The 25,141-nt window shown below is 36.6% G+C and overlaps 2 protein-coding genes across 3 annotated transcripts in view; both read left to right on the top strand.

Annotated features, from left to right (window-relative positions):
• Positions 1-25,141, top strand: part of HEG1 (heart development protein with EGF like domains 1) — a 116,822-nt gene that overhangs the window by 84,846 nt on the left and 6,835 nt on the right. For both annotated transcript variants that reach the window (XR_012488094.1, XM_074301448.1), the window contains exons 14-17: positions 7,235-7,277; positions 7,388-7,425; positions 13,283-13,370; positions 15,964-16,138. Coding sequence is in view for 1 of the 2 variants with exons in the window: in XM_074301448.1 (XP_074157549.1) it covers positions 7,235-7,277; positions 7,388-7,425; positions 13,283-13,370; positions 15,964-16,138 (344 nt within the window). In the remaining variant the exon portion in view is untranslated. The remainder of the gene's footprint in view (positions 1-7,234; positions 7,278-7,387; positions 7,426-13,282; positions 13,371-15,963; positions 16,139-25,141) is intronic.
• Positions 21,912-23,934, top strand: LOC141561606 (7-methylguanosine phosphate-specific 5'-nucleotidase-like). Its single transcript, XM_074301449.1, has one exon. It carries the CDS (start codon positions 22,501-22,503, stop codon positions 23,377-23,379), a length of 879 nt encoding a protein of 292 aa, XP_074157550.1. The 5' UTR covers positions 21,912-22,500; the 3' UTR covers positions 23,380-23,934.

Raw genomic sequence — 25,141 nt, 5'->3', positions numbered from 1 at the left:
AGTCTTTTCATGTTTTCTAAATCAACCAGCTCATCATTTCCTACACCACAGCAATATTCCAATCCAGTCACATCCTTTCTGAGAGATTGTCACAAGTGATTATAGCATAGAATGTGAAGGAGATAAATTTACCCATGAAATGGAAAAGGTTAGCAGATAAAAATTTTGAATTCAATAGTATATTGCTTTCAGAAAACACTATAAAAATGAGAGATATACACAAAGACAAAATAGAATAGAATTTATTACATAAAAAGTAGGAGTTTAATTATGATCTCAGACAAAGTTAAAGATAAAAAAAGACAATCAAAAGAGAAAAATAGGGAAACTACATTATGTTACTAAAAGTTCTTCTAAGTTCTGCCTTTGACATATACTGGTTATGTGACCCCAGACTAATCACTTAACTTTTATTTTTTCCTCACTCTCTCTTATTTTATTTTTAAAGTCCTTGGGACCATTTGATGTTTTTCATTGAAAAAGGAGTGGCTTTTTTTTTGGCTCCATTATCTTCCTGTGAATATGAGCTCAGATCTTTTCTATCCCCATAGTGAATATCTATGTTTAGTTACTTTCTCCTTCGCTTATTCATTTTAATTTAATTTTTGTTTTTAGCAGCTATTAGTGCAATCAAGTTCTAGTCCCTAGGATTAGGGAATTAAGGCTCAGGTCCTTCTTCCTGTTATTTTCTGGGTGTGTTCCCAGACCCAATCTTGGGCTCTTCTCTTTACTCTTGAGCCACAACTAGGTCCCCTAGCAACACTATCCTGTAAATGATCTTGCTCTCTGTGGTCTCTCTTGTGGCTACAAACTATAGCTGTTCTCTCTGCCCTAGAACTGAAACCAGGGACTTTGCCCACAACCAGCAGAGTCCCTACCTCTCAATAAAGTACTCACCAGGTGTGTGCTAGCTCTTCCCCACAGCCACAGCTGGGGACATGTGTGGTCAGCATAGCTGTGCTTGATGTCCCTTGAAAGTGGAAGGTCCTTCAGTCTTCTACACAGTAATTAAAACCCTAATATGAAAGTTTCTAATCTGAGGTAACTTCTCAACCCACCTACTGACATAGTTGGCCTGAAGGTGTTTGCACTTTACTCAAGTCTAACCTCTGAACCTCTACCCTGGAGGACAAGTCTTTCCTGAGGTCTTCTCTGGTTGTTTTAGAAGGTCAACTGCTCTAAATTAACTTTTGTTTATTTGCTCTGCTGTTAAGTTCCCTCTGAGGCAAAGTTTTTTGTTTTTATGTTTTTGTATTTTTGTGGAGGAAATCTGAAGAGCTGAAAGTTTTCTGACCTATTCTGCCATCATCTCAGAATCCTTTGATCTTTTTTTCTTTTTTATAATAAGGAATAATTCTTGGGGCGGATAGCAATGGAAAGTTATTTATAAATAAGAAGGTGGTACTTAGAGAACCTGGGAGAATCAACTAAATAATTAGTGAAACAATGAAGTGTGTTGATAAAGTTGCAGAATATAAAATAAACCCACATAAATCATCAGCATTTCTATATATTACTGACAAAATCCATCAGGAAGAAATAGAGAAATTCCATTTAAAATAATTTCAAATATAATTAAATTTTTAATTATAAAAATTAAATTTTAAATTACTACTTTATTATTTAAAAGAAAACTGTCATAAAACATTTTTCACACAAATACAAATCTAAGCAATTGGAGAAATATTAATTGCTTGTGGGAAAGTGGAGCCTATATAATAAAAATGACAATATTCCCTAAATTAATTCACTTATTCAATACCATGCCAAAGTATCAAAAATTATTTTATAGAGTTAGGAAAATAAATTCATCTGGAGGAACAAAAGGCCAGGGATATCCAAAGAATCAATGAAAAAAAGTGAAGAGAGTCAACCTAGCAGTACTAGATATCAAATTGTACAACAAATTGGCAATAATCTGAAAAATCTACTAGATAAGAAATAGAGTTCTTGATTGGTAGAAGAGATTAGGTACTTAATATTCAGAAGTGGATGACCACAGTAACTTAGTGTTTGATAAACCAAAAGATCCATGTTATTGGAGTATCCTTATTTGACCAAAACTGCTGGAAAACTTGCTGGCAAAAACTTAGCATAAATCAACATTTCACATTAAATACCAAAATAAGGTCTATATATATATATATATATATATATATATATGTTAGGATTACTAAGTGAGAACTGAGGTTGTCTGGACAGTGACAAGATGAGAATTCAGGTTTTCTGGACAATTACAAGGTGAGAACTCAGGTTGACTTGATAGAAGGAGCAAGCCCATTGGCTGAAGTGGTTCTTCCCAGAAGCCCTTGCATTATCCCATGCCCATTCTCTGGGAGGATAAAGAGGACAGCACTCCAGGAAGAGGAGAAGACTCTGAATTGCATCAGGCTTGACGGGGCTCTCTGCAGGAAGGGAAGTCACTTCTTTGGACAAGAGTTAACAGCAACTGCCTGGAGACAACGGTTCGTTACAGGAAGAAGAATCTGTCTGAGAGATTTGAGTAGACACAGCAGATCTCTTCCCAGAGAGCGATCCAGCAGCTTCTGGAGACGACAGCTCACTACAATTGGCGTCCACACGTGGGGCAAGGACTTTTGCTTATCCTGACAAGAGGAGCTAGACCAGACCTTCGCAATTTGGCGCCCGAACAGGGACAGACACAGTCCTGATTCCAGTGGAAAAGCTTCTGATCTAGATCTCAGTCTCTCTGACCCAGAACCGTGAGTAACGAGGAAACTTTGTTAAAGATTAAGTGAGCGTGCTAATAGATAAATAAGGAACTTAACTTGTTAAGGCTAAACCAGGAATCTCTTATAGCTGAAATGGGGCAGATGTTAGCTATATTCAATCCCTGGACCTCAGCCGACTCAACCCCAGCCCCAGAAGCAACCTCAGCTCCATTCAGGAGTGGTACTATAGAGAGTATAATCAAGATAATTGAGGAGCAGAGTTTACTTGTAACCTGGGTACAGATTGCTAAACTCTTGGCTGCATTAAGACGCACATCCCCTTGGTTCTTAGAGGAAGAAAAGATAGATGTAGATAAATGGAAGCTAGTGGGATATGAAATGAAAGAATTTCAAGCAAAAAATGGGCCTCGTTCAATTTCTGCAGAAGTATTTTATATCTACAACATAGTTCAATTAGCCTTAAACTATCAAGCAAGTTGTAGGAGAAGGAAAAGTTCTAAAAATGAACAGAGGAGGAAGTGTGAGGAAAAAAGGAAAGATCAAGATCTTTCCCTAGAGCAAGAGGATTTAAATGAGGAATTATGGTATGATTCTCTTGAAGAAGCTTCAACCCTGCCTAGAGAACAGATTATTGACAGGCCCACATCAACCCCACCTTCAGAGATGGAGGAAGAAAGAGGGGAAGAGGCAGAAACACAAACAGAATTGCCTGTGAAGAAGCCTAAGCCTATGACAAGATTAGAAAAAGCATTGGTTAAAGCTAAGAGAGAAGGACAGGATATAAGTGATTTTATACATGCATATCCTGTGATTGAAAATACTGACTCTGTAGGTAAAAAAAGGAGAAGATATGCACCTTTAGATTTGAATAAAATTAAGGATTTGAAAAAAGGTTGTACCCTTTATGGGGCTACATCAGCTTATGTCAAAATGTTACTAGATGGCTTGTCTTATGAAGTCCTAACCCCGAATGATTGGAAATCCATAGCAAGGACATGTCTGGAACCTGGAGAAAATTTATTATGGCTTGCGGAATTTCATGAATTATGTAAAATTCAAGTCAGATGCAATTTGGAAATAGGAGTTAACACACAATTCACTTTTGAGCACTTAGCTGGTGAAGGTCAGTATGGAGAGAATTCGGAACAGATTAATTATACCATGACAATATATGAACAAATTGCTAAGGCTGCAATAAAAGCTTGGGGTGTCCTTCCTGGACAGAAAGATCGTGGAGAGGCTTTCACTAAAATACAGCAAGGTCCCAATGAACCTTTTGCAGATTTTGTGGGACGTTTGCAAACTGCTGTCAAAAGAACTATTGGAGAAAATTCAGCTACAGAAATAATGACAAGACATCTGGCTAAGGAAAATGCCAATGAGATTTGCAAAAGAATTATATGGGGATTAGACAAAGATGCTGCTTTAGAGGAGATCATAAGACGCTGTGCTACAGTGGGAACAAATGCTTTTTACACCCGGACAATGATGAATGTGGAAAGCTCAGTGTAGGTATGGAGATACAGTGAGAAGACAGGGTGAAAGAAGACCTAAAACCCCATGTCCAAAATGCAACAGAGGACTCCATTGGGCATCAGAGTGTAAACTAATTCAGGGAAATAGGATGAGGGGCCCAGATCCAGGGCCCCAGGCAAAAAAGACTTGGGGCATGATGGCAGCTGATGTTACACCCAAAGAACCTTTAGAAGGCCAGGACTCTGATTTAATCAATCAGCAGAGAAGCAATCACATGGCAGAAAGGGATTACCTGATAAGTCAGTCAAAAGGCAATCAGATTGCAAAAATGGATTACACTTGGGGAGAATACAGGCCTTTTAAACCAACAGGGCTGTGCCCAGTGCAAACAACTCCAATGTAATTGTCAGATGATGAGAAGAGATTTAGAAAGTGGTAAATAGAAGGAAATTAGATAGGTTAACTGCCTGGGAGAGAGGGTTTGCTTGTATTTCTTCAGCAGGAGAAGGAATCAGATGGGTGCCAACAAGTCATATTCGCCTTGTCCATCAGAGAGAGACAGAAAAAGAGAAAGACCTCAAAATAAAGGAGAAGATCTAAGAAACATCTGACACTGAAAGATCATGGATAATAAGAAGACTGTTAAAGAACTTTAAAAACCAGCAGGAATCATTGGACTTCCTCACACAAGATGAGACTAATGGACAATGGACTTATGGACATTTATAAATTTTCAATTTATGATTATGATTATGTTATATACTTCTAGCATGTGTTATGTTACTATGTTACTATGTGCTTATGTAATTTATGTAATTATCTGTAATACTTCCCATATTGATGGATTTATGTTTCAAGGTCATGACTGTCCTATGTTCTAAATCAAAAGAAAGGGGGAGATGTTAGGATTACTAAGTGAGAACTGAGGTTGTCTGGACAGTGACAAGATGAGAATTCAGGTTTTCTGGACAATTACAAGGTGAGAACTCAGGTTGACTTGATAGAAGGAGCAAGCCCATTGGCTGAAGTGGTTCTTCCCAGAAGCCCTTGCATTATCCCACGCCCATTCTCTGGGAGGATAAAGAGGACAGCACTCCAGGAAGAGGAGAAGACTCTGAATTGCATCAGGCTTGACGGGGCTCTCTGCAGGAAGGGAAGTCACTTCTTTGGACAAGAGTTAACAGCAACTGCCTGGAGACAACGGTTCGTTACAGGAAGAAGAATCTGTCTGAGAGATTTGAGTAGACACAGCAGATCTCTTCCCAGAGAGCGATCCAGCAGCTTCTGGAGACGACAGCTCGTTACATATATATATATATATATATATATATATATATATATATATATATATATATATATATATATATATATATATATGTGAGTTAGACATAATTAGAGGAACATAGAAAAGATTCCCTGTCAGATCTTTGGATAAGAGAAAAATTCATGCCTAATAGAACGGATGACAGGAAGATGAATAATTTTTATTATGTCAAATTAAAAAGGATAAATGGTCAAAGGATGAGAACAAACAGTATGGTTAACAATAGCTATATGAAAAAATGCTCTATCACTAATAAGTAGAGAAATACAAATTAAAACAACTCTGAGATATCACTTCACATTTATTATAAATGACAAATGCTGGAAAAGATGTGGAAAAATAGGTACACTAATGCCCTATTGGTAGAATCGTGAACTGATCCAATAATATTTGGGAGAGCAATTTGGAACTATGCCCAAACAGCTATAAAACAATATATGCACTTTGACCAATAATACCACTTCTAAATCTGTATCCCATAATGATCAAAAAGAAAAGTACCTATTTGTAGAAAAATATTTGTAGCAGCTTTTTGTGATGGAAAAGAATTGAAAACTGAGGGAATGCTCATAAATTGTGGAGTGACTATACAAGTTATGATATATAATTATGATGGAATATTATTGTGCTATTAAAATGATGAAGGGATTTGTATGAGCTGATGTGAAGTGAAACATTGTACACAATAACAGCAGTACTCTGATCAATACAATGATCCATGACAATTTCAAAGGAATCATGATGAAAAAATGTTATCCACTTCTACACAGAGGACTGGTGAATTCTGAGTGCAGACTGAAGCATAATTTTTTAAACTTTATTTTTCTTGTTTTTTAAAAAAACATAGCTAATGTAAAAATATATTTTACATGACTTCATATGTATAATGAATATTATTTCTTCCCTTTTCAGTGGGTGGGGGAAGGGGTAGAAGGAGTGAGAGAATTTGGAACCAAAAAAAAAAAAAAAAGACAAAAAATAGAAGCTGCCATCTGTTCTTCAGCTACATAATAGTTTTAAAAATCAGCTTTACTGGTTCCCTATGAGGATACCTGAGATTTATTTTCTTCAGATCAGAATGTTTCCTTTTTATTATTATTCTATTAATACTTTTTGATTGATTATGTACTGTATCTCAAGTGCTCCAGCAGCAAAATGCTTTATAAATTTTAAAAATAAAAATCTAGAAGTCCAGAAAAAGTAAATGAAAGTGGTATAAAAACAAACAAAAAAGGCAGCAGTGAAATTTTTTGAAAAAAAATTTAATAAGTTAAGAAGGGAACTATTATGTTGTCAGAGAATGTATCATGGTGGCAAAGATCATCTTAAAACTCCTTTGGTCCCAAAGAGTCTATGATATTTTTGGGATCCTTCAGTCATAGAAAGTTGTATTGTGCTGTGGTTTGGACAAGTAGTCAAAGAAGAAATGAATGATAAAACATTTTTAAAACTTTTACTTTGTGTCAAACAATATGCTAAATGATTTTGATGCAAATCTGAATAAAGAAGATTATAATAAAAGGATAAGATAACTGATAAAAGACAGCTAGAAAAGGAGTTTAGATATGGCTATGAATTGATATTATGACCTAGTTCTTGGGAAGATGATAATGTTCCTATCAGTTTTCCCTACCAGGGACCAAACTGTAGAATTTGGGTGGTTTTAATGGGAGATAGCTGAGAACTATGGCCAGAGTTGTGGTGGCCAACTGTTCATGAATTGTAACTTATTTTTTTTTAGCATGTGAAGATGGATACAGACTTGAAAATGAAACCTGCATGAGGTAGGCTCAGTACTTCCTTTGAATTTTGTTAGATTTATTCCTTCAGAATATTTCTTGGATTATGGTTAATTTCCCAAGATCTAAACTAATTTTTCTTTGTTGATTTGTAGTTGCCCATTTGGCCTTGGTGGTCTCAACTGTGGAAACCGTAAGTTTATGAAACTCTTTATTTCCTTTCTGGTGAGTTGGATATTGATGGTTATATTGGATGCTTGAGCATAGATAGCTAGGCTAGTAATAGGTGGTTACCAATGCTTTAAATAAATGCTTTATTTTTTTCAGTAAATACATTTTTTACAACAGCCCATTTTCATTGGATGTCTCATCTTGTAAGGTTGTATAAATGCTTATATACATAAATGCCCAATGAAGGCATTTACAAAATCAACTCTAGAGATATTCTTGTTATTATGCAAACTCAGGGTATTTTATGTCAAAGCAGTTGAGTCACCTGTTAGATAGAGATGGCACTATATACTTAGAACCTTGGAGGTAAGAGTTTGCAACATCCTTTAAAAATAATTAAATATTCAGCCTCCATTTAAAGACCTGGAAAAAAAAAAAGATAGGGAAGTCATTGCCTCTCAAGACAATCAGTTCCATTGATGGATAGCTCAAATAGTTAGGATGTTCTTTCTTCATTTAGGATTATTCTTTCTTGTAAAAATCTACTTTCCTGCAACTCTCATAAGTATTAGTTCTATTCTCTATAGAGTCAAGCAGAGGAAATAAGTCAATTTCTTTGTCAGTAAATTCCTAGGCTTAACAATATCAAATGTTGGAGCTTTAATCCACTTTAGGCATATCATGGTATAAGAGAGAAAACTCTGGAGTAGGAGCCAAAAGCTCTGGGTTTAATTGTGGCTACATTATTAGTCAGTGATGTGATATTTGTCAAGTCACTTCACCAAACTCTGAGCTTGTACTGTAAAGTACATTTTTGTACCTATAAATGTTATTGCATTGTATATTGTCACAGATCTCTAAGATTAAATATTCTAATTCTGATTAAATTCTGAGAGATCTCTTTCTGTCCACTATGAGTTTTGGACCTAATAATTTTATATGGCGTTCATGCAAGTCTTTCCTTGATTCCTAGTATTCTTCATATTCATAATTTTTAGAGCACAGTTATAGTCTATTACATTTATGTACCACAGTTTGTTTAATGATTTCCCAATCCATGAACATCTGCATTGTTTCCAGTTTTTGTAACATTCCCTAAATTTTCAAAATTACTTCTTAATCTCCTTGGTTTATATATCATTAGGGATTCATATTTATATATATTCACACTTTTAAAAGAATTTCAGCCTACAGTTGTCATAAGGTGCTCTTCCTTTCTTTCTGATTGAATATAACATGCAAATTAACTCATTTGGAAGATGTCCAGGTCTCAAAGCATAAGTAAAATAGCTGTCAGCATGAAATCTTGGAAACTTTCATCAGTTAGAGCATAGGAATGTAAAATTTCATGTAAAATTAGAATTAGTGGTTTAACAAGTTTGATTCTTTAGTTTCCCAGTTTAGATAGAAACTTCATTTCTACCTAAATTATAGTGGAGAATAAGTTAGACATCTTAGGAAGTGAGGTAAAGGTGTACTTCTAGAAACATATATGTATCAGGAAGAGATGTTATGCAGGGTAGAAACGGCAGGATCAATCATCAACTTATAAAGCACTGAAATATGGGACCATTTAATTAAGGGGCATTTAGCTATGCATACTTAAGTAGAACTTCAGCTATATTCTACCAGGTATGGTAGGTGAAGTTCATAATGATGAATGAATTTTGAAGAATAATTTAAATGTTATTATATTTTATATATGCATATAATTGATATTTTTGTTTTTAAAAATATTGTTTTTATGTTTATTGATATATTGTTTTTATATAACCTACATTAACTAGTGTTTCCCATGTCCCTATTCCCCTCCACAAGAGAACCATTCCTTATAATGAGGAATAAAAGAGGGAGAAAAACAGTTGAACAAAACTAATTAACATTGAAAATGCCTATCATATAGGTTTCCATCCCCATAAACATTTTCATCTCTTCCTTCTTGAGTCAAGTTTAGTCAGTACAAGTGTATATAATATTCACTTGTAATTTTTGTTGTTCTCTCCATTTACATTGTAGCTATTGTATATATTGGGCAGTGTGGTGGCACACTGAGCCTGGAGTCAGGAAGACTCATCTTCCTATATGGCCTCTGACATTTAGTAACTGTGTGACCCTGGGCAAGTCACTTAACCTAGTTTGCCTCAGTTTCCTCATCTGTAAAATGAGCTGGAAAAGGAAATAATAAACCACTCAAGTATCTTTAACCAAAAAACTCCAAAAGGGGTCATGAAGAGTCAGACGTGACTGAAAACAATTAAACAGCAAAAACAAAAAGAAAAAAAAAAAGAAAAAGAAAAGTGTATATTGTTTTCCTGGTTCTGTTTAGCATAAGTTCCTTTATCTTCCCATGCTTCTCTGTGTTCTTATGCAGCAGTAATATTATATTACATTCATGTACAGCAATTTTTAGCTCCTCCCCCAATTTATGTGCATCTACTTTATTTCCAGTTTTCTATTCCTACAAAAGCATACACTTCAGAAACATGAGGCTATCTTTCTTTGGAGAAGAAAAGCAAGCTCGTATTATATTTGAGTGCTTTATGTTTTACTTCTCACCACTGGATTATGTCATTATCATTTCTTCCCTAGAAGATGAAGGTTTGCTTTGAATGGGTAAATAGTATTAGATAGCTTTGGGTAACCAGCTGCTAATACAAAGTATATCTTTAGTGCCTAGCGGAGCCTTGTGGTCTGTAAAGATTTAGAATGATTTTGATGACTGGTAAAATAATTTTCAGTTTTTCTAAGCATTCAATAGTGACTGTATATCATTTACATCCTGATAAATCTTTGAACATTTAGGAAAGCCTTTGCTAGCTCCCTTTTTTAAGCTTGTAAAGCAGATGCCTTTTTAAAAATTTATAATAGCCTTTTATTCTTCAAAACATATACAAAGATAGTTTTCAGTATTTATCCTTTCAAAATCTTGTACTCCAAATTTTTCTCCCTACATACCTTCTTCTTCCCTCCTCCCTCCCATAGACAGCAAGCAATCCGATATAGATTATTTCCACATTTATTATAGTGTGCAAGAGGAATCAGATTAAAAGGGGGAAAACGAGAAAAAAAAACAAGCAAACAACAACCAAAAAAGAGTGAAATTACCATTTCAAATAACTTTTTATAGATTCCTGAGATTCCAACAAATAAGACATAAATGATTCTAACCTAGAGTACAGGATGGGGAACCAAGAATTCTATGTTCTCTTCTTTCTAACAAGGACTCAGTGGGAAACCTGGATCTCCTCACTTAATCTTAAGCCAAATATCAATGTCCTCTCAGGCCAATTTCCCCCAAAGCAAAAAAAAAAAAAAAAAAAAAAAAAAAAAAAAAAAAAAAAAAAGCACCAAGGAAGGTAAGATTTTTAAAAAGGAGCAGCTGGTCAATGACATTTACGTAATGTAAAGTGAGTGCCAAGAGAAAACTAATAGATGTGACAAAAAAGTCATGGGTGGCTCTGGAGAAAGCGATTTCAGTGGAATGGTAGGATAGAAACCAAATCTTCAAAAAGTGGATGTGAATCAAGGAATTGGAGAGCATTAACAATACACCCCAAGTTAAAAAATTTGGGGATTGGGGATGGGAAGGATGAGATAATAGAGAGGGAGGGAGGAAGAGAAAAAAGGAGGAAATAATAGCCAAAAATTCTTAACCTGGAGTTCATGAGCTTTTAAAAGTATTATAACTATTTCAATATAATTGATTTCCTTTGTCACCCTTGTAATCCGATGCATTTAATTTTGTGCATTTAGAAACATTATTCTGAGGAATCCATAGGCTTCATCATACTTCCTAAAAATCCATGATGCACAAAAAAGATTATGAATCCCTATGATGGCTAGAAGAGATAGCAAATGCAAGCCAAAGATTATGGTTTAAGATAGAGGAGACTGTGCTTTTTTGAAGCCAGAACAGGAGAATATGGAAGAGAGATTAATGTTCCCAAAAAGGGAAGAAAAAGTGGTAATATTAGCTAACATTTATATAGCACTTTAAGGTTTGGAAAGCACTTTATATATATTATCTTGTTTGATTTTTTAGACCTCACTATGAGATAGATGCTATTGATCTTCCTCTTTTACAGATATAGAAACTGAGATTAGGATGCATTAATGTGACTTGCCTAGGTACGTGAGGATATGAACACTGGTCTTTCTGGCTCCCAAGTCCAGGTGTGCCTGTATCCATTACACCTCTCTAATTGTGGAAGCAAGATCAGGCTGGAGATATAAAGTATAGTGAAAGAAGGAGAGGTGAAATCACTTTTTACCCTGAGGCTAGAAAGGATGAAGGGAGTTTTAGACAGAAATGTATTGAGGCCAAAAAAAACCCCCAATTCTGGGTAAACTAAAAAATAAGTTATTTGATGAAACTAAGGATGGACAATGGAAATTTTTTTTAATCAAAAAAATGTGTCTGGTGTAAAATAATTTTTCAAAGTATGGTCCAGAAACCAATAGGGGACCCCAAGATCCTCTCAGGGGGATTGTGAGGTCAAGACTATTTTTATAATGATACGAAGATGCTGTATTTCTAGAATACATATTTATATGTATATGTAAAAAAATTATATTATAATATTAATATATCATGTGTACTTATATATTGCTATATTATATTTTATATCATATATTATTCTATAAGCATATGTTAGAATGATTACCATATTATATATATTATATAATATAGTAGTCTATAATATATTCTATAATTATATTACTATTACATATTAATATAACATACAATTAAATACATAATTATTTATTAGATTAGCTTTTATAACAATTATATATATCATAATATATTTTATTATAATGTTTATATATTTACAACATTTATATACATATATGTGAATATTTATATATACATATATACCCAATAGTTATAACCTATATAAACAAAAGATTTTTTTGGGGGGGGGTCCTCAATTATTTTAAAAGTTTGAAGTTCCCAAGACTAAAGGGCAGTACTCACAAAAACCAAAAGGTCCATGTTCCAGTCCAGGCTAGTTAGCAAAATTTTTCTAATTGTGACTGCCATCAAGTCACCTCTGCCTCTGTGGGTCTTAGTTTCCTCCTCTATCAACTGGGGATAATAATATTTCTGTTACCAGACTCAGGAGCTCTTGTAAAGCTCCCATGAAATCACATATTGTCTTTGATCTGAAGCTGAAAGAGATCTCCTGGGTCATCTTTTAAAACTGAGAAAAGAAAGAGGCAGGGACCAAACAAGATTCCATGATATGGAGAGCTCCTGGATGAGTAAAATCCCTCTATCAGTGCAGATGAGGGTCTTCTCTGCCATTCACAGTCTCAGAGAGTTTCCCAGAGTGTTAAGAAGAAAAGTGTCTTGTCTAGGGTCATACCGTGAGTCATGGTTTGAACCAGCTCTTGCTTTACACAAATGAAGCCAATGTAGCTGAGATTAGAAGACAAACTGTTTTGTTGGGTTTAGGGAACAGGGAGACATGGAGAGGGTACAAAAATTATTTGTAACAAATTTCTCTGATAAAGCTCTCATTTCTAAATTACTACAGGAAGTGGCTCAGATTTATAAGAATAAGAATCATTTCCCAGTTAAGAAATAGTCAAAGGAAATGGACAAAGAGTTCTCAAGAGAAGAAAAAAATATATTGTTAGATATATATGTACACACATATGTGTGTGTCCATGATAAGCCTTGAACCCATATCTCTTACTACACTACTACTACACTATGCTGCTTCCCATAGGAGGAAAAAGTAGTTTGTATTTTTATGTGTTGTACTTCTGTACTTTTTCCCTTTATACATTGTAAGAGATACTTTGTATACTTATAAAGTCTCATTATTAATAATTTATTGATTAAATTGACTGTTTATTGTTTCCTATATATTTAGCTTATCAGCTTATCACTGTGGTGATTGCAGCTGCTGGAGGTGGGCTCCTTCTCATCCTAGGAATTGCATTGATTGTTACCTGCTGCCGGTAAGTATCCTGAATGCAAGTTTTAAGATTGCAAAAGCAATGGCTTTTGAACTATGTCAATGGTGATGATAGCTTGGGTAGAAGTTGGCATAAGCTTGGTAGCCCCTGTTGCCTATGTTGATCTATAAAAAAATCAATCAGTAAAATTTATTAAGTGGACTTATGTGCTAGGCACTGTGCTAAGTGCTGGGGATACAAAAAGAGGTAAGAATTAGTTTTTGCCCTCAAGGAGTTTACTGTCTAAAGCGGGAGACAACATGTAAACAAATATATACTAAGCAAGCTATAATATACTGGATAAAGATGAGGGAACAGCCAGGGGAGGTCAGTGTCACTGGATTGAAGGATAAGTATAGCAAAGTAAGAGGGCTGAAGGAGAAATCCTAGCTTGAGATCTGGGGGGTAATCGTGGGTAGGAAAATTTAGAATTTAAGAGAATATGGACCAACCAAGTGTTAAGAAGTCTCATTGCCACCTACTAAAATTTATTGAGGGAACTGATGTGATCTCTATTAACCTGAGATTAGTTCCCCCATTTCTCAGAAGCTTGTCCAGTACTTTCAGCCACTTGTCACTTCTTATATATCTTTCTTATATCAGAGGTTGCTTTTAAAACAGAGATATGAAAAAAAAAAGATTATGGGGCAATGACCTAGACAGATAAACATTGGCTACTCAAAAGGAAAATGAAACCTGTGTTTTAGAGAATCATCATCATTGAAAAAAAAAACAACAAAAAACAACAACAACTTGCATCCATCCCTTATTGAGAAGGAGGGTGGTTAATCATTGGAAGATTCAGGTTGCCCCACTCCCAAGAGAACAATGACAGAGCTCAGTGGTATGTTGGACACTGCATTTTATGATCCAAGGTTTGGTGCAGATTCCTTTCTAGAGCTTTTTCCAGAATAAGAAATTAGACAAGAATGAACTTCCACACAAAGACAATTTAAACTTTCTAACCTTTGTTTTAAGTCCCTTAAAGAGACCACATTATTTCCCTGTTTAACTATTTAAATATTGGACAATGGATTTTATAACCCAAGATTTAGTTCAAATTCCTTTCCAGGCCTTTTCCAGAATAAGAAATTTATTAAAAGAATGAACTTTCAACCAAAGATAATTTAAACACTACAACCTTAGCTCTTATGTAGGCTGAATAATGACCATGCTTAACAACTCCGAGAAGAAGATTCCGGGAATGCTTTAGCAGACAGCTAAGTTTTTCTGTTGAATATATATGATATATGCTTACAACATATTGTATATATTATCAATAAACAACAGTTATATATAATTAATAGTTAATAATAATTATATATAATATAGAATAGTGAAGCCATTTTTCAGGGAGCTAATAAACATCCAGTTTTTAATACCTTAATGTGATGTCAATTTTATTACTTGAAAGGCATAGTTAGGAGACTAGACAAGATCATCATTCCTGAAATGCCTTCAGATTTTTTTATTTTAAATCCTTCTTCTCCTCCCCCTCCACAGTTGTACCCAACAAACAGCCACCATCATTCTCCAGTCTGCCTAGACTCTTATCTTAATCTATCCCATGTGTAAAATGGGAATAATCCTTGTTCTGAGATAGAGACTGTCCATTAGCACAATTAATACAATATTCATGTATAAAGAAATGTCTTCTACCAAGTCAGAACCCTCTCTGTAATTCATAGCTTTACAGGGATTGTTGGGGACAATGAGGCAGGCAGCAGTGAAGAGCCTTGCTGAAAATCACACAGCTAGGAAGTATATGAAATTGGATTTAAACTCAAGATTTCCTGACTCTAGGCTTGTTCTCTTGTCTCTTTGTCACCTAGCCGCCTTGCATGGAACCGTGAGAACTTAAGTGACCTGTCCAGAGTCACACAGACAATCTCTCATAGGCAAGATTTGAACTCAGATTTACCTGACTCCAAGGCTAGTTCTCTATCCATTATGTCAGGCTGCCTTTCTGTTTTGATATTTATTAGATTCTTTATGAGAAAGAGCTTTGTAGGACATAGAGCACACTGCACATATAAGACAGTATCATTGATGAAACTATGTGTCATAGTGGATGCTATGAGCTGATACATGTTTACAACAAATCATTTATATTATTAACAATAGTTACATGTAATTATAGTTAATAACAATTATACATATAATGATGAAGTCACTTTTCAGGGGAGCTAATAAGTATCCAGTTTTTTATAGCTTCATGTGAGCGAGCCTTGTGGTTAGTAAGATTGAGATCTAAACTCTGCTTCTAGTACACAATGACTGTGTGATGCTGGGAAACACCAGTGTGTGTGTGTGTGTGTGTGTGTGTGTGTGTGTGTGTGTGTGTGTATGTGTGTTATACTTAAAATCTCAAGTTAGAATCTTTATACTCATTTCTGAAATTGAATCAACTAAGCAAATATGCTCCTGCATTTGTGATTACTGGAATATTGTTTTAAAAAATGTGCTCACTTTTCCAAAAACAGTATGGTAGCTTTCTACTCAATTTGCCCCATTAGTGGTATCTAGTACTTTCATCTCAAAATTCCTTAAACTGAGGAGATTTGATTTCATCAATGTTTTCTTTTTCCTTCCACAGAAAGAATAAAAATGACATAAGCAAACTCATCTTCAAAAGTGGTGATTTCCAAATGTCCCCATATGCTGAGTATCCCAAGAACCCTCGATCACAGGAATGGGGCCGAGAGGCCATTGAAATGCACGAAAACGGAAGTACTAAGAATCTCCTCCAGATGACCGATGTCTATTATTCTGTATGTATTCACAAGCTAGGAATAAACTCATGTCAGCTTGATTTGGGTTTAGAGTGGTTGGGTCCATCTCCTGTGTTTTAGTCCTCAAGTCACCTCAAGTGTTTTAGTCCTTTTAGTGTATCTTTAGGCAGAATTCAAACTTCACCGTTATAAGAAGAAAGAGAAAATGGCACCATGGAGTTCATATTTGAATGCTTTTTAGAGTTAATTTGGTTATGGATATTTGTATTATATGGGCTATAGTTGGAGATCACAATGTGAAAGCTTCATATAGATAGCATGTGCATTTGCAAAATATAGCACTAATAAAAGAAGCCAGATTGCTTATGTCCCTCTGACGATTGAGTAGGTTGTTTGGACATTTTTTGTTTCCATATTAGGATCATAAAATTACAGACTTACACAACATAGTATTTTCACCTTTTGTTGTTGTTGTTTGGTAGATTTTTGTTTTCTTATTTTTTCTTTTTGATCTGATTTTTCTTGTGCAGCATGATAATTGTGGAAATATACAGCGAAGAATTGCATATGTTTAACATATATTAGATTACTTGCCATCTAGGGGAGAGGAGGTGGGGGAAAGGTGGGAGAAAAAATTTGGAACACAAGGTTTTGCAAGGGTCAATGTTGAAAACTGTGCATGTGTTTTGAAAATAAAAAGCTATTATTTTAAAAGTAAAATTAAATTACAGATTTAGAGGTAGGAGGGACGTTAGAGGCTATTAAATATAATTTCCTCATTTGACAGATAATAAAGTTGAGATCTAGAAAGGTGAAAGTGCCTTGATCAGGAATACACAGGTAGTAACAGGCAGGATTTGAATCCCAGCCTACCCTACTCCAGTGCAGTACTCTATCCACCATTGATGTCTTTCTAACACAGCATTCATTGCTTAAGTCATCTACTAGTAATACAGATCTCTTATGAGATCTTAGAAAACTATCTCTGGGCTTAAATGAGGAGGTTTAATAGAAAGGTCCCTTGGAAGTAAGGAGAACTGTGTTTTAGGCCGAGTTCTATGTGACTTTAAAGAGGGCAAGTCAAATATCTGAATTTGTCTTCTCTTTGCTTAAATAGAGTTAATTATCTCTATGAGCCCTGTATGCTATGTATAATGACATAGAACTACTTACTTAGCAAGTAGCAATTTTATTATTCTATTGCTCCTCCCTACTTTACAGATTCATTCTCATGTCCCATATGGGAAGTGATAGTTTCCCTTTTGTATATGAGATTGAGATTTCTCAGAATACTAAAAGCTAATCTCATCATCAGTAATAAATGTTACTCATAGCAATTTAGAAACTCATGTTCTCAGAAGAATATAGACTCAGAGATGAAACACTAGAATTCATCTAGCCAATCCATTAACAATATTTATTAAGCATCCAGGGTATATGAGAATCAAGCAAGTATGTATAAGGATCTGGGGATGACAAGAAAAACAAGAAATACTCTGATCCCTCAAGGAATTTATAGTTTGTAGGAGGGATTGTGTATTTGTGTGTGGGCATGTGCCTATAAGTCGATATACATAAGTATCACTATGCTGAACTCTCACTTGATCTTTCCATCTCTGTTATCATCCTATTTCTTTTCTGCCCTTTTTAGCTAAAGCAAAACACAAACAACAACAAAAACCTGTCTATAATAGGTGTATCCACTTTCTTATCTCTCACTTTTTTTTTTAACCTTGTAGAGTCTGGCTTCTAACTTTACCATTCCACTTAAAGTGATTCTCTCCAAAATTACTAATGATCATTTAATTGTCAAATGCAATGGAGACTTTTTCTCTATCTTCATTCTATTTGGCTTCTTTACAGCCTTTGACACTACTGATCACTTTATTCTCTTCTCTCTAAAATTTCTCTCTCTCTCTTTCCTGGTTCTCCTCCCACTTATCTGAGGGTTCCTTCTCTGTTTCCTTTGCTGGATCCCCTTCAGATTCTGTCCTTTAACTATAGGTGTCTATCCTGGGCCCTCTTTTCTTCTCCCTTTATCTGATACTTCACTTGTTGATCTAATCACCTACAATGGATGTAATAATGATCTTTGTGCCAATGATGCTCAGATCTATATTTCCTTCTTTCCTCTCTCTCTGCTGACCTCCATTTTCCTTTCAGATGTCCCAAATTGGCTATCTAGTAGACATCTTAAACCTAATACAAAAACTAAAACAAACAAACAAAAAACAAAACTCATTATCTTTCTCCCTGAATTCCACCTCACTCTTACCTCTACTTCCTACCTTCCTGTAATACTGTGGAAGACAAGATGATCTCCCTGTAAGTCCCTCAAGGTCACAATCTAAAAATTATCCTGAATTCCTCACTATCAACTCCCATATTCAATCTGTTGATAATGTCTCTTGATTAAACCTCAGCATCTCTCCAATATCTTCTGACTCTGCAACCATTCTGGGGCAGACCCTGATCACCTCACACTTGGATTATTGCAGTAGTCCACTAGTAGATCTGCCTCCTCAAGTCTCTCCCCACTCCAATTCATTCTCCATTCAGCCACTCAAATGATTTTCTTAAAACACAGGTCTGGTCATATTATCATTTTTCAATAAACTCTAATAGGTTTCTCTTATCTCCAGGATCAAATACAAAATGCTGTATTTGATGTTCAAATCCCTTCATTTCCTACCTTTCCAAGCTGCTTACATCTTAATTCCTGACATATATTCTTTGATTCAGTAATGTGTACCTCCTGGCTGTTTCTCTAACAAAATCCTGTCTCTTGGCTGTCATCCTGTACTTTGGTTGTTTCCTGTGTCTGGAATGCTCCTCTCTCCAACTACTGATTTCATTGCCTTCCTTTAAATCCCAACTAAAATACCACTTTTAGGAAACCTTCACTTACTCTTCTTGATTCCAGTGCTTTCCCTCATTTAATTATTTCTTATTTATTCTATATATAGTTTGCTTTAAAAAATTGTTTGCATCTGGATTCCCCTATTAAATTGTAAGCTTCTTGAGGGCAAGAACTTCTTTGGCTTCTTTTTTGTAGCCCCAATCCTTAGCACAGCAACTGGCACATAGTAAGTAAAATATATGTTTATTGAATTGAATAACAAAAGGAATAAGGAAGTACATAGACATTTATCTATATAACTAATTATTCTTATTTTTGAAGACAATTGAAATTGTGACTTGATCAGAGTTATTCAGCTGGTAAGTGTCTGAGATCACATTTGAACTCAGATCTTGATTTAAGCATTTATTAAGTCTTTATTATGTGTTAGATACTGTGCTAAATATTTTGCAAGCATTATCTTATTTGATACTCAAAATAACCTTAGGAGGCAAACACTATTATTATCCCCATTTTACCACTGAGGAAACTGAGGCAAACAGATGAAATAATTTCCCTCGAGTCACACAGCTAATAAGTGTCTGAAACTGGATTTGAATTCAGGTTTTCCTGACTCCAGGCTCCATTATACTACTTAGCATCTACAGATACATGATTATAGCTATATATCTAGATAGATAGCTAATTAGACTGAATGAGAGAAAGAGACTGACAGAGAGATAAAGATAGATAATTTAATTTTAGAGGAGAAGTCACTTCTGAGGGACTTGGGCAGGGAAAAAATTCATATAAAGCGTGGTGCTCAAACTTTGTCTTGAAGGGATTCTAAGAGTTGGAGGTAAGCAGAGAATGGTTGTCAGTCATGGGGAGAATAACTGAAAAAGCATTGAGACTGAGTTATTCATGTGTGAGGAATAAATAGCAAGCAGGCCAATGTGACTGGATGGGAAGAACAAGAAGGAAATTCTTGTATCATAAAGCTGGTTAGGAACAGGAAAGTCTCAAAAGAGTTTGCATTTGATCCTAGAGGCAATAGATAGAGATAAGGTATTTTAGGAAAATCCCTTTAGCATTTGTGTGAAGGGGCATTTGGAATGGGGAGAAGCTTGAGCCAGGGAAAATAATTAGGACCCCATTACAGTAATTCAAATTGAGGGAGAGGGCCTGAACTACAATAGTAGTCAAATAGATGAAGAGAATGGGAGGACCAAAAGAGATGCCATTGTCCAGTCTCTTTCTTTTTATAATTGAAGAAATTGAAACTGAGTTGATTCCTAAAAGCTACACTGCTAAAAGATATGTGTGTGTGTATATGTATGTATATAATATATATATAATGAAAGTATACTAATAATAATGAGTCAGAATTGATACATAGGTGCTCTAACCTCTAAATCTTTTCACTGTATGAAGGAAATTTCAATATGAATATGAAGGAAAATTCTTTAGTAGAGTGATGTGACCATCTCCCTATCTCTGGACAAGATGGTATAAAAACTGTCATAAAAATATACCCTTTAACATGTGATTGTTCTTATTCTAATGTATGCTATCCAAAGGTCATTTTACATTGTACTGCATGAAATGAGAAATGAATACACAGTCAGAGAGCACTAGAGCTGAAAATTAGATTCTACGCATGGCATAGGATTCTTAGCTAGAGGTACAAGGTAACAATGATGAGACCTTGCCCCTCTTGGCTCTTAATAGTTCCCAGCAATCTTATTCCGAAGATCATAATCCTGTAATTGTTACGGACATAATTATAAAACTTTGGACTTTGGACTTTAGATGGGAGGTACTAATTTTCAGGATCTGGAAAACGATTTGTTTTGATCAATTATTTTTAAAAGTCACAACGGAGTTGAGAGTGGAAAAGGGAGTTTGGGGCAAAATTATTTCTAGATTACAAATTTCCTTTCAAATTTTTCAAATAAATATTTTATTGATACTTTACAAATTCATAACTATCATTTCCCAACAAGATATATAGAAATATATCTTCTCAAGACAGGTATATTTATGTATTGATATTTTTATGTAGGTTTATCTATCTACATATATGTAGAAATCTATATATATATCTATACATAATAGATTAGATAAATACCTAGATATAGACAGACAGACAGATGTAGCTTAATTCTGGCAAGGAGTTTACTCCTCAGGGGCCTCTGGAAAGTTTTCATATGGAAGGTGGCTCTTAAACCTTCTCTTGAAGGAAACTAGAGATTCTAAAAGTTGATATTTAGGAAGGAGTATGTTTAAGACTTAGAACCATCACTTTTTAACAAAGAAATACAATTAGGCAAGATAATCTAATATATCATTCATATCTAACAGGATAGGACTCAGTTCTTCACCCATAGCCTACCTCTTCTTGACTGAAAAGACATGTTTCTTGAATGAAAGGATGTGTTTCACTGTCAGTCTTCTGCAGTCACATTGGTCATAGTGTTCACTTCCTGTACTCTGATATTTTTAGTGTGATTTTCCTTTGGTTTTCACACCCCCCCACACACACTCACACTCACATTCCTAGCGAGTCTTTGCCTGTGACCTACCTCAGCAGTGTTCAAACAGCTTGATTATCATTGTCAGATAAGGGGGGAGGGGCCTCGGAAAGGAAGCCCCCTCCCCCTTCCCACCACAGCCCTGCTCTGTCCAGCGCCGGCCTATTCTAAAACCTCATTGCCCCACCCTAGAACCCTCTGTAGCTCCCAGCAAAACCTGCCATAGAAATATCTTCCTCCCAGGCTTCCTCTGTGACCTGTAGAGCATTCCTTGCTGCTCCTCTGCTCCATAACGCTCTCCCTCCGTGCCGCTTCTCCCTTACGGAGCCTTTTCCTAGAGCAGCTAGTGCTAGCCTCATGCGCCCCTCCCAGCAGCCCCGGACCCCTCCCCACAGCGCCCCTTACAAAGTTCTCTTATATAATCTCCCATAATTCTCCTGTACGACAGCTGCCCTATAGCGCCCTTTCCAAACAGTACCTTTTTTAGCCCCATCACCGCGCCCTGGGGCCCTCCAACATCCCTTTTCCCCCTCCCCCCGGCGCCCCTGCTGTGTAAGCTTCCATGCCCCCTCCCCGGAGGGCCTGCATCTTTATCATTAGCTTTCCTCCCTACATCACTGCTGCGCGCCCCCCTCAGACCCCTTCCCTGAACCCCACACTGCCCCTCGGCCCCTGCCCTGTACGGCATGCTCTGCACGCTCCCTTTTCTCACGTTCCCTCCGTTTCCCTTCCCAGACAAAACGTTCCTGCCGTATAAGCCTGGGTCACTAATGATGTCTGCCCCTAGTCCGTTAGCGCCCCCCTCTCGTCCTCCCTAGTCCGTTGCCATAGTTTTGCTTCCAATCCCCAAGATTTTCCTGGTAAGAGAACCCTGTTAACAGGAGCTCAGAGCTCCCTAGCCGAGAAAACGGAAGGAACCAGGTCCCTTCTAGTCCTTGGTCGGTGGTTCTGAGCGCCGCTGATGGGTCCGGGTCTGGGTGGGACGGGGTTTATGTGTGGAACAGGTAAAGGAGCAAGTGAAAGACCTGATGAAGGCCACAGTTCTCATGCGGCACCCCCAGCAGGTCCAGGAGATCATCCGCTCCCTCCGGAAGGGAGGGCCTCACAGATTGCAGGTCATTTCTGATTTTGACATGACCCTGACTAGATTTGGATTTAATGGAAAGCGTTGCCCCACATCGTACAATATCCTAGATAACAGCAAACTCATCAGTGAGGACTGTCAGAAAAAGTTAAAGGATCTCCTTCACTACTATTACCCAATTGAGATTGATCCGAACAGGACGGTCAAAGAGAAGTTCCCTCTTATGGTAGAATGGTGGACGAAAGCCCACAATCTCCTGTGTCAACAGAAGATTCAGAAGTACCAGATAGCCCAAATTGTTAGAGATTCAGATGCAATGCTCAGGGAGGGATATGAGACATTTTTCAACACACTCTATCGAAGCAATGTTCCCCTTCTCATCTTTTCTGCTGGTATTGGAGACATTTTGGAAGAAATTATTAGGCAGATGAATGTTTTCCATCCCAACATCCATGTTGTGTCTAATTACATGGACTTTGATGAAAGTGGCTACCTGCAGGGATTCAAAGGTCAACTCATCCATACATATAACAAGAATAGTTCAGTCCTGGATGACTCCAAATACTTTGAACAGCTTCAAGCTAAGACTAACATTCTCCTGCTGGGCGACTCCATGGGTGACCTGACTATGGCTGATGGGGTGTCCAGTGTGGGAAACATCCTTAAGATTGGCTTCCTGAATGACAAGGTAGAGGAACGGAGAGAGCGCTATCTGGATTCCTACGATATTGTGCTGGAGAAGGACGAGACCCTGGATGTGGTCAATGGAATCCTAACCCACATCTTGTGTGAGGATGACCAGGCAGGAATGCAGGAATCCTGAGTACAGTTGGAGACTCTGTAGATGCTCTCTGTGCTCCAGCTGGCTCTCCAAAAACTTCTCATCCCTCTATGTATATAAAAAAACTGACTTCCAAGAGCCATTCATCCCCAGGTCCTTCCCTCCTCCTCTCCCCTGGCCTGTGGCTATTTTTACTAAAAGCTTATGATAACTGGCCTGACTTGTTCTAAAGAACACTGGCCAGCACGTCCACCTGGCTGAGACAGTGGCACACTGGCTCAGGTGATAGAGACAAGCTGAATTGGATACTGCCCTCTCTTCATCCACCTGCCTTCCCCTCCAGAAACACCACCAAACAAGCAACAAACCCACAGCATAAAGACCTGCACTGACCCATTGTTTGGAGGCATGGGTGAGGGTTTGTGTCCTCCCTGGGGCAATTCACTGGCATTGGAGGTGTGGGGAGAATGCATTGACTGGATGTCTGGAGGCCCAAGTTTGAGTCCCTGGCTGCCACCAGTTAGCTCTGAGATTATAGTCACTTAACCTTCCTTGGTCTTATTGTCCTTTTTAAAATAAAAGATTTGGAATAGATAATTCTTAACAGTTCTAAATTCCATGATTCTATTACATTCTAAAACTGAATGTTGGACTTGGAATTGATCACAGAATGGGGATTTTTTTGGTTCATAGATTTCTTTAACTTTGGGCCCTATTCTCCCTGCCCTTTCTTTTAAAATATCTTAGCCACTGATGGGACCAAACACTGGGGGGAAAAGAGGGAGAGAGCAGTTAAGTGAGGAACTAGGAAGCAGTGAGTGTGTTTGTATTTTAATGTTAAATAAATGATTTTTGAATTCTGAAAAAAAAAAAAAAAAAAATCATTGTCAGATAAGTTATAGCCAATTCATCTGTATGTTGCCATGGAATTAGATTTAGAGTTACTATAAACAGATTGTTAGCATTAACAGTCAAAAATGTAAATGAACCCAAATTTTCAGTCCTCTGCAGTAATCTTAGCAGTGACAGAAACTTGAGCCATCTGAACAAAGTACAGTCAATCTCAATCAGCCACCAGATACTTGTTAAGCACCTGCTCTGTGCCAGGCACTGTGCTAAGTGCTGGAGATATAAGGAAAGGTAAAAGTCCTTGCCCCAGTGTCCTCATTCTAATGAGGGAGACACCATGTGAAGACCTATGTACAAATCAACTGTATGCAAGAACTCTATATAATGTGACAGTGACATAGTCCCCACATACATGAAGTGCTTTGAAAGCCAAGATGTCTCACATTTGAATACTGCTAGTTTTTGTAGCATAGCATGGGCCATCAACGTGTGGAGCCATTGTATTGGTAATCCTCATGTTAATCATAGGATGATGTTTACACGATAATTTATATTGACTATTACATCATGTTGTTTCCTGAAATACAAAACCAACTTCCTGACTCATTCAGGGGAGATAATTGTGACGAAAAAGGGGGGAGGGGCAGAGGGAGCAGAGATGATGAGTAATTGTAGTCTGTGTGATCTTTGACTTCATTCAAATAGGAAGAAAGCCTCAACATAACCAGTCCCTTAAAAAAGGAACACAGGTCTCCTTCTTGGCTTTTGGTCCTATCTCTACTACTTAATAATTGTGAATACTTTATTTATTTGTGTCCTAATTTTCCCTCCTGGAAAAAAAAAAAAAAAAAAAATCTGTGTCCTAAATGACAAAAAGCAGGAAGCATGCACTGTATCCCCCAGTAGAAGAGTTCTGTAAATTTAAGGTATTCCTATTGAAGAAAAGCAGCATGAC

The sequence above is a fragment of the Sminthopsis crassicaudata genome, chromosome 3, assembly GCF_048593235.1.
Source record: "Sminthopsis crassicaudata isolate SCR6 chromosome 3, ASM4859323v1, whole genome shotgun sequence".
Classification (NCBI taxonomy): Eukaryota; Metazoa; Chordata; class Mammalia; order Dasyuromorphia; family Dasyuridae; genus Sminthopsis; species Sminthopsis crassicaudata.
This window is presented reverse-complemented; position numbering and strand designations above follow the sequence as displayed.

Excerpts from the sequence above, each read along its gene's own strand:
- LOC141561606 (XM_074301449.1), top strand. The coding sequence starts at position 22,501 with ATGAAGGCCACAGTTCTCATGCGGCACCCCCAGCAGGTCCAGGAGATC.